Source organism: Calidris pugnax, unplaced genomic scaffold (genome assembly GCF_001431845.1).
Source record: "Calidris pugnax isolate Ruff unplaced genomic scaffold, ASM143184v1 scaffold14, whole genome shotgun sequence".
Taxonomy (NCBI): domain Eukaryota; kingdom Metazoa; phylum Chordata; class Aves; order Charadriiformes; family Scolopacidae; genus Calidris; species Calidris pugnax.
Window position 1 is genome coordinate 1434199 of NW_015090793.1, and position 9927 is coordinate 1444125.

Sequence of the window (9927 nt, forward strand, 5' to 3'; positions counted from 1 at the left end):
CCAATGCTTAATAACCCTTTCTGTGTAAAAATTTTCCAATATCCACTCTGAACTTCCCTGGCGCAACTTGAAGCCCTTTCCTCTTGTCCTATCGCCTGTGACTTGGAAGAAGAGATTGTCCCCCACCTCTTTCAGGTAGTTGTAGAGAGTGATAAGGTCTCCCCTCAGCCTCCTCTTCTCCAGGATTTCTGCCCTTGATGAAAGGGAAGAACAGACAATGCAGCAAGAGATCAACTTGACTACTGCATGAGCTCTTCAGTGGGCTCAAACACAAAACCCAGCCTACAGAAAGTGCAAATTAAGACTGACTGCTACTGACAAGTCTAAAGGAACACAGCATGTAGGGACAGAATCAGAAAAAGGTCAAATGCAGGATGAGACAAAACTGGCAAGAGACGTCAATGATAACAAGAGATTACTCTGCAAGTATTACCAAGAGAAACACCTAAAATAGGAAATGCATCAAATGAAAGGATGTATCTTCAATGCCAAGAACTAGGGGAGAACAAATAAGTGCTAGGTTGATGAAAAAATGAAGTATAGCAACTTACTTCAAAAAACAGTGTTAAGGAAAAAAAAAAAAACAGAGGACTTATAGACCATTATAGACCATTCAGCCTAGAAAAATACAAGAACAAATAATCAATTTTTAAGCGCTTAGGGAAGAACAAAAAGATAACAAGTAGCCAAAATGTATCAAGAATAAATCATACACAGTGTAATTTACTTCTGGGGTGCAATAACAGGTCTTATGGATGGATGAAAAGCAGTCATTGCTATATACCTTCTCTTTAGTGGGGCTTTTGTTACCATCTCACATGATGTTCTCATAAGCTACCACCAAATAAATGTGTTAGAAACAAGGACCATATGGATGTGAAACTGTCTGAAAAGCAGAACTTGGAGTAGTTATATACCAAAACAGAATGACACACCGAGTTGTGTTCCACAGGAGTTTGTCCTGAATCTGATGGTATTTAATACTTTCGTAACAACTTAGAAGTAGAATGGAATATACACTTACTAAATTTGCAGAGGCATAAAGCTAAGTGAATTAAAACTGTATCAAAAGAACAAGACTCCAATTCAAAATAATATCACCAACTTGGAGAAATGACATGAAGAATTTGAATAAGGAATGGTCAGAGGCACTCTGTTGCAGCAGGAACAATTATCTTGCCCATTCTCTGTGGGTTCACAACTGATTAGGAAACCGTTCTTCAGAAAGTCATCTGGGATCGCACTGGATCACAAACCAAACATAACAACAACATGTTGTTGCATAAAAAGTTACCATTACAATGGCATGCATAAATGCAGTATAATCCAGTAGGAACAAAAGGTAATCTTCCTGCTATCCTTAGCTTTGGGAAAGGCCTCAGCTGGAATTTTGTTTCATTTCAGCCCCTCACTGCAACACCAACTGGAACAGTATCCAAAGGAGAGGAAAATGTACAAAGATAAAAGAGAACATGTATGAAAACCCAAATACAGTGTAATTGTTGATTCTAGAAGAGATCGAGGAGAAATCAAAACAAGCTAGTGTAAACCAAATAAAATTCTAGTAGCATGGGTAAAGAAACAGGAAAACGTAAAGGGAGGATATGGAATCTCCACTGAAAGAAATATTTAAAAGCAAGCAAAACGTGGTGGTAGAATGGCCTAGTCATTCTCTTTCTGAATGTATCAGCCATCCTCCTTCCAGTCTGTCATTTCTATGATCCTATTTTGCTGGCAAAGCACAAGGAACCACAGCTAATGGAGGCGTTATACCAGCTTTTGGAATTAGTAACTCTTTCTGCTGGTGCATAAAATATTTTCTGCTTACTGATTCAATAAAGACACCAAATCAAGCAGAAATACTTGATTTTCTTCCAACAACATGTTACAAAAGAGAGAGAAGTAATAAGCTGAAATAAAGCAGTTCTAATAAACCAGTAAGTATCTTTGCAGTTGCAAAAGACAATAAATTAGATGTCTAACAATCCCAGATGGAAAGCTTTGAGAGGTACAAGGTGTTCTGTGGCCAAAATCTAGAATTCTTTCTTTTCCAATGTCTGATCAAAACAGTAGGAGTAACTACAGTCTTTAAACTGTCTAAACCTTGAAAGATCCTTCAGAGAAACTGGAGGCTGTGGAGGAATCCCAAGAGGACCATTTCAAATTCCCAAGTGTCAGGGCACTACAGCTAGTTCCTCGACCTATATTTAACACAAACATACAAACTGTCTTGGTGGTTCAATGATCAAAACCAAGAAGGAGCCGATGATGGAAAGCAAAGGCACAAGTTGTTCACAGATGAAACATCCAACAATTTACCAAAGACTGAAGACAGGATCTCACACAGCACGGTGTAGAAAGCAATGTAGGAATTCATTACAGCCAATAGACTGAGTGGAAGAATATATAGAACGTATAGCCATCATACGCTAAAAATGGGAAGGTGAGTAACAATCCTCATCTGAAAAGAGAGATCACAGTTTGCTTAATAAGCAAAAATAAAAAAAGCACCCACATATTGCTGATGATGCAACGTCCCATGATTTATCTACACATTTCTTATGAAATACCCTGCCACTGAATGTGTTCACTGATCATTAGTATGATACCCAAAGGGCTTCATTAGGTTTGAAATGTGTATATGAAGCCAGCAAGAAAATAATTTACATTATTTAAGTTATTTTTCTTTCAGACAAGGCTCTACTGTTAAATAAAAGCAATGGTACATACAGTTAGTGGTCCTTCCCTTAGTAAGTGTAACCAATGATAACGAGTCACTCATAGGCTTTGCTACTCATTCAGTATCTTCATTATTTATTATTTTTCCTTAAAATGTATGCTGTAGACAAAGCCCAAGTTTTAACTATTTTTCATTTTAAAATGAATACAAGCCTCAATTTTTAAGCCAAATGACAAGAAATAACCATACATTTGGAGAGAAGTTTGAAGGAGGAGCTTCTATACATGCCCCTCTGTAAATTAGTTTTCCAACAAGCCTGTTTCAAATGTCCTCACTGTAACTCACACTGTCAGTGGAAGATGATTCCACATCTCTGGTACTGCTATGGCTCTCAAAAGTTGCATCCCGAGGAGAAAATCAAGGTAGATAGAATAAAACAGGCAAGAAGACAAATCAGAAAAGTCCCTTATTGCAGCAAGCTGAAAACCAAGGTGTAAGAGAAAGCAAATGAATCCTGATAAACAGGAGAGGATGAACGTGCAATTGCTTGTAGGTCAGCAAGTTTAGGTCACCGCATCACTAGTTTCACGTGCTTTGCAATTTGCATATTTTATAGCTAACACTCAAATCAAGAAGGTGAATAAGCAATTACTAATTCTTGAGCTTTTTGGACTCAATTTAGGTATTACAGTTAAAATTTTAAAGTTTGATAAAATGGGTCAGGGCCTTAGTTTCAATTAACCCTTCTTCCGGTTGTCTTCTGCATTGCTAAAAATCTTTCTCTAAAAATGAATTAAAGACATCCCCTCTGTAGCAGGGCATTTTATGTATGCCAAAAATAAAAACTCTATTAATAAAGAATTTATAGTCTCCAAAAGTAAGGTCAAAGAAGCAATCAAGGACTTGGATGTAACACATTATGAAGAAGTTTTAGAATGCATACAATAATTCAACTTGGTAACTCAAAAGCTGAATTTCACCAACACGTTGTGCTATAGTTGAAAAACAAATAGCAGGATTGACAAAATACAGAGTAGTCAAATTTCATTAACAAAATTAAGCCTTCTACATAAATTCCAGCACAGCCCTTTAGTATTAAATTGTTTAAAAATTTTCCCCAAATACAGTAGCTTATGTATTGAAAAATTATTAAAACTGCTGTCTTGAATGAGCGAGGCATTTGGTAAGATTCAGACTGACAGTACAGACACTGTGATCCTCTTTGCATCCAGAAAGTAGAACAGCATAAGCACTGCAGTAAGGAATCTGACAGTACTATCTATTTTAAGTTTGACCATTAAGGACAGGATCAACTGCAATCACAGATGAGATCTGGGGGACATGACACTTCTTTTTCCCTCTCCTTAGTTAATACCTGAGCTGTAGGGGAGTGAAAATCACTGAGAACTACCACAATAACTGGTTAAAATAGAGTTTACAAGAACATTAAAAAAACCTTTTAGTAACCAAAATAGCTTGGACGCATTTTCACTCCTCTCATCACTTCAATTTTATGCATACTGCTGTTAATAAAATACAAATAGTACTCAAAATTTAACTGCTACAGTTTGCTCTTACTGCAATTATTTGCAGTTTCTCAGCTCATGCACTCACAGGAAGCTTTCCCACAGTAAAAATAGTTATTTCAACAGCAAATTGGTAGCTCCCCCTGGTGTTGCTCGTGGCCTATTCTAACGGGAACTGAAAAGCAGAGTGTGTCACAACATGTGGCTGCACCCTATTTCCACTCGTTTTTGGGAAAAGCAGTTCCACATACACCTTGCACGGTGAACTGACACTCCCACCCGTGAACCCTTCTGGAGAAAGGTATTACATTGATTTGGGACTCAGTGTCTTCAACCCAAGATGACTTCAGACTGCACTTTCTCTACCTCGATTGCAGCAAGAGCTTAGCTTTAGTCAGGGTTGTGGCAGGATGGGAATGCAGACAGGGCTGACTCACCCCATGCGATACTGCAATTATGTTGAGGGACTGGAGAAATAGAACAGGGGAAAATGTGATGTTTCAGAAGATCCTTTAAAAGTGAAAGCTTACCTACACTGTATTCGAACATACAACCTCTCCTCTGCCTTCCCTCCCCCAAAAAAGACTCCAGAAAAGTGGGCTGTGTGCTTCTCAGATGATGGTGAAAAAAAGCTATTTAGTTGCTTTAAGTGATAACCCAGAAGTGCCCAGAAGGGCACTACCACCATGACCCACCTTCGACACCTCAAGGACAACTTGCTGACATTCTCTTTGAAGTAGAAACTTCACTTGGAAGAAATTTATTGGTTTCTTTATAATGAGTGCATCCCAGTTCTTTAAAACATCCCAGTCGGGATGCATTCTGCATTGCACACACTGCATGTTCTTCCAATTTTACATCTGGCTGGAATTTAAAAAACTTTTGGTTTTGAACCACAAATCTCAAAATCAAATTGTTTCCCAGAACCCGGGAGAACACGCCTTTCCCTCTGCACAACCAGGGTGGCAGGTCAACCTGCTTTAAATGACAGTGTGACAAAGGCCAGGCAGTTTCAGTGGGTGTTTTTCCCCCTACAAATGTATTTCCCCAAAAGACAGCATTCCCTGTATGTTATGTTGCACTGTTCATTTTTTACCTTAGACATAACTACAGAATGAGAAGGAAGGAAAGGAATGATTAGTTGGATGTTGTGGGGTCCACACTATGAAGACATGCACAGGATATCTACTTTTTTCAAATAAATATTTATAGCAGTCATAAGTGTGTCACAAACCCACTTCTACAATATGAAATGAAAAATGAAACAAACTGGCGAGCAGTTCAACTGGAACTGTTAAACTTCTATTTACAACAGCAAAGTTAGTTAAGTGGAGATACCTGTGAAGTATTTGCTATTTCTGGAATGAAATATTGTGCAACCCATAATGTGACTACTAAGTTTGCACGTAAGAAGAGCTTCATTAAAAAGCAAGTTTTCAATTTCTCAAATAATACGATTATTTGTAGTCAGTTCACCAATATACAAGTTGAAGTAAGACTTGGATCTTAGGATAACTTGATTTAGTAATTCATTAGGACTGTTAAATTTGCAGATCACAAGACAGTCTTATTTTTTCTTTCTAACACCAACCTGTAAACTTGATTTTTATTCTTCTAAAAATCCTACTACTAAAGGTGTCAGCAAGTAAGCAGATAGAGCAGTTTTGAATGTTTCCTAATGGCTGGAGAGAAAATAAATAAATAAATCTAGAATGCACACTTACCTGTAAGCATTAATGTAATCCTTTCTGTGTTGCAGAAGAAAATCTTTCAGCTTTCCAATATGAGAAATCTAAATGAATAGAAATCGTAATTAAACTTCAGTCAGATACCTGATTACTTTAATGTTTAAAGTTCAGTATTCCACACTTCAATATTCCACTAGCAACCTGGTACAGTGGGAGGTGTCCCTGTGCACAGCAGGGGGGGGTTGGAACTAGATGATCTTTAAGGTCCCTTCCAACCCAAACCATCCTATGATTCTAAGATTAATATTGATTTGTAAAATCTATTCTGTAATTAAATTGAATCATAAAATTTACTCTTTTATAGTAGACTTTTCACTTTTTGCAAGCAGTCAATACATAAAAATAATCTAAAAAAAAGATCTGTTGTATGAAAGTACCACTCAGAGAAGAATAAAAATGCGTCTTTTATTCAAAAAGCAAAACTAAATACTAAACACTAAATATAACCACAACATTAAACTTTAAGAATATTAAACATGGTAACAATAACACAAAACATTATCTAACTGGTAATCCAGAACCTAATGTACATTTTAGAAAATAAATTCATTTTAGAAGATCACACAAGAAAGTTTTAAACATTTTACTGATGAGACATGATATAAATATTCAAGTTCCATGGTTAGAACTTGTAGAACAAGGTGCTGTCCCTCTCCTTTCTATTTTGCCATAATAGAGTGACCAGTTTGTGCCCAAACAAAAGTAGTATTCTATCAGCTGATAATCATTAGTAAGTTCTGTCAGAGCGTACATCCCTATCACATTTCTACTTCTGGATTTCCACTTCACTATGGATACATTTTGCTAAAATTCCACCTGTTTTTCTTTATTAAAAGTCTTTACAAAGATCCTTTGAAAAGATGAAAAAAACTCCTAAAAATCTGAAAGAACTTTTGCAAACTGTAGTCTGGTTAAAAAGATTTGGTGTAGCATAAGATGCTGCTTATCTGAGAGAACTGCAGAAATCAAGTTTAATTGCCCACAGAAATGAAATTACTACCAATATGACTTCCTTGGCAGGTCCTGAAGGAGACATGATGAAATATTCTCAAATATTCATTAATAATTCAGCATAAAAAAGCATGCAAGGAATTTTACAAAACAATAGTTGTTTTAGTTTACAAATACAATAAATGTGGTTTACTCCACGTATCTGGGAAAAAGCATCAGAAGCTGTTCAAGTCTTAAAATCCTATTTTCATGCAAATGTTCCTTGTAATTAAACAAACAAAAAAACCACAGAGAAAGAACACAGAATAGTTTGGATAAATAGAAGATTAATTCCCCCAATTATTTTTTTTCAAAAGATCAGCAGCTCTTTGAAAAAAAAGAGAAAAAAAATGTACTTAGTAAGACAGCAGTGATTTGTACAACTGAAAATAAGTGTTTCCTTGTACAAATGAATACACATACATTTCCCTATTATCATTTGCTCTGCTTTATTTTTACTATAACTCATTGTATTGGGTAAGAATTTTCCCAGTTTTCATGTTTAAAGTTTTCCACGTGATTAACAGGATGGGAAATTCAACCCATTCATGGCAAACTGAGTTCTGTTAGTACCTCCAGCAGATTCAAAGTCTCCTAAAGTGTTTTAGCACCGTCATAAGCAGTAAGAAGGGAAATACTGAAATCACTACAAGATCAACGAGGCACAAAGAATAAGCTAAACCATTCTACAGATGTTCCTTCTCATCACCACTGGGATATTTTTTGTATACTAATCTCCTTCTCAGCTCAGACTTGGTATGTCATGAAATTTGCTGAATAGGTAAATTAAGCTTGACTATGAAAGCAAAACATTTAAAACAGTCATACAGTGTTTCAGTAGAACAATAATACTTAATAGGCAGAAAGAAAGTACTACAGAGGACAAAGAGTAGAAATGTAAGATAAGGCACACATTTCAAAACATTTATATTTTTATGTGAACAAACACTAAACTAGAAAAGAGATTAGCAAAACTTTATAAGTAATAAATCTTAATATTACTGCAATAGCTACAATTTAGGAGTGATTAACAAGCAGAAAGAATCAGAATGACAAGCAAGAACACTGTCTTACAGTAATTAATTCATCTAGTCACAAAGAGCATTCTATTTAGGCTAAAATTGTCATCGTGTGTTTGAATTGCACTGACCCCACTTTGCCTCTCCTTCATTTGTAAAGCTATTTTCATGAATTTAGAATGACACCATTATGCCCATACTCGCATCAAGCTCTTAGTTCCCAAGATTTGCATCAGAAGTGAGACTTCTTGTTCTACTTTTCCTCAAATTCTAACTGCATCTTCTGTGATCCTGCACTGCTGTTATTTCTCTTTTGCCTTTTTTTACCATGTACTACTGGCACAGATTTTAATTCAACTCATTTGAATTCACCATATCAACATTAAACAATTCTTATGAAAAAAGTCTCACTAGCATAACAGAGAAAGTGAATTTTATTTAAAAAAAAATATTTTTTTTGTACAATGCTTTATCTTCTGCAGACTCAAAATATCCCTGATTATAAAAAAATGAATGTTGAAAATATCTCCAGTGTCATCAACCTGCAATTATTCTGGGGTTATCAGAGGCACACCATATAGTCCTTACAAAGTTATCAAGCTCCAGCCTGAAGCTAATAAAGCATCTCCCTCTTTCAATTGAATGGCTCTATTAGAACTGCTCTTACAATGAATAAGAACCCCCAAATTTCAAGAGTTACTGATTACCAACTTCTATCCATCTGTTCTTGCTTCACAACAGTCCTTTCCCTTAAAAGCTCTGCTTCCCTGAATGTCTTTTTGAATTTACCCACAATAATCCTACCTCCCTCTTAAATTCTGTAGCCAAATGAGAAATGACCCCAAGATTTTAGTTTCTTCTCCCAAGACAGTTCTGAGGTTGCCTAACTGTTAACTATCCTTTGCATTTGCTCCAGTTTGTATCCATCCTTTCCCAATGCAGATGACTAGAAGTTGGAAATACCTTCTCTTCCACTGTTTTCATTGATTAGTTTCAAGCTTATTCTTTGTTTGGTCTCTAAATACATATTCTACTGCTGAATTTCTTTCTTCTCCCCACAACTCCAGACCCCGGAGTCATTCAGCACTTGCTGTAATTGTATGATGCTCCTCCCTCTCAGCATTCCCTCATCAGTAAATTTTACTCCTCCATCTTACTCTGGCATTGATATTAAAACTCATCTTGCTCTTACTCTGGGGAATGCAAAAAGTAATTCCGCTATTAACCTCTAGACTTCCTGTTACCAGACACTTTACCATCAGACACCAGGTCACCTTAACAAAGGAAAAGCAGATTTTCCTAAAGCATCCAGCTGGTTGGGCACACCCTCTTTTTAGTAAGACAGCAAATTATACTGCATTGTGTCTTGCTTTCTATTTATCTTTTTCCCCTTAAACTCTTTTCTGAATCCTGGAGCACTTCTGGGTCAGGCCCTGCTGATGCCATTAACAGTTTCCCTCTGCTGACTTAATTATAGGCATTAAATTTACTTCCCTCTTATCAAATAGTACAATCTTCAATTCAATGCATTTTCATTAAAAATAGTTGCCTTTAGAATTTGGGATTTCTCAAATCCACTGTGTCTCAACCCAACCCAGAGATTATCTGATAACCACAATTTGACTGCATTGAAGTTCTGAGGTTTTTTGTCCAGATTTCCAATTCTGTGCTCTGGGTCCCAGGACATGCCTTGCTGTTGCTCTGCTGGTCCATGGCTTTTTCCTTATTCATTTAGTCTGGAGACCATGCCTGAACTATTGCTAATCTATACTCCAGCTGTATGACAAATCCACTTTTTTCCTAATTCCATTTATATAGCTAAAGAATATTTTAACTTGTGTGTGTGTTAATGCTATTAGTTAACTCATTAATTTTGCCAAACTTGACTTTATCTCTGCAGTCTTCCCTTCCACCCCAGCTTTCTTGGCCAGTCAGTCTCTCTCTCTCTCCCCCCCCCCCCCCCC

General features: G+C 36.5%; 1 protein-coding gene across 1 annotated transcript in view; it reads right to left on the bottom strand.

The window, feature by feature from the left end:
- STX18 (syntaxin 18) overlaps positions 1-9927 on the bottom strand; it is a 66948-nt gene that overhangs the window by 25224 nt on the left and 31797 nt on the right. The window contains exon 2 of the mRNA XM_014935965.1: positions 5931-5998. Coding sequence (XP_014791451.1) covers positions 5931-5998 — 68 coding nt within the window. The remainder of the gene's footprint in view (positions 1-5930; positions 5999-9927) is intronic.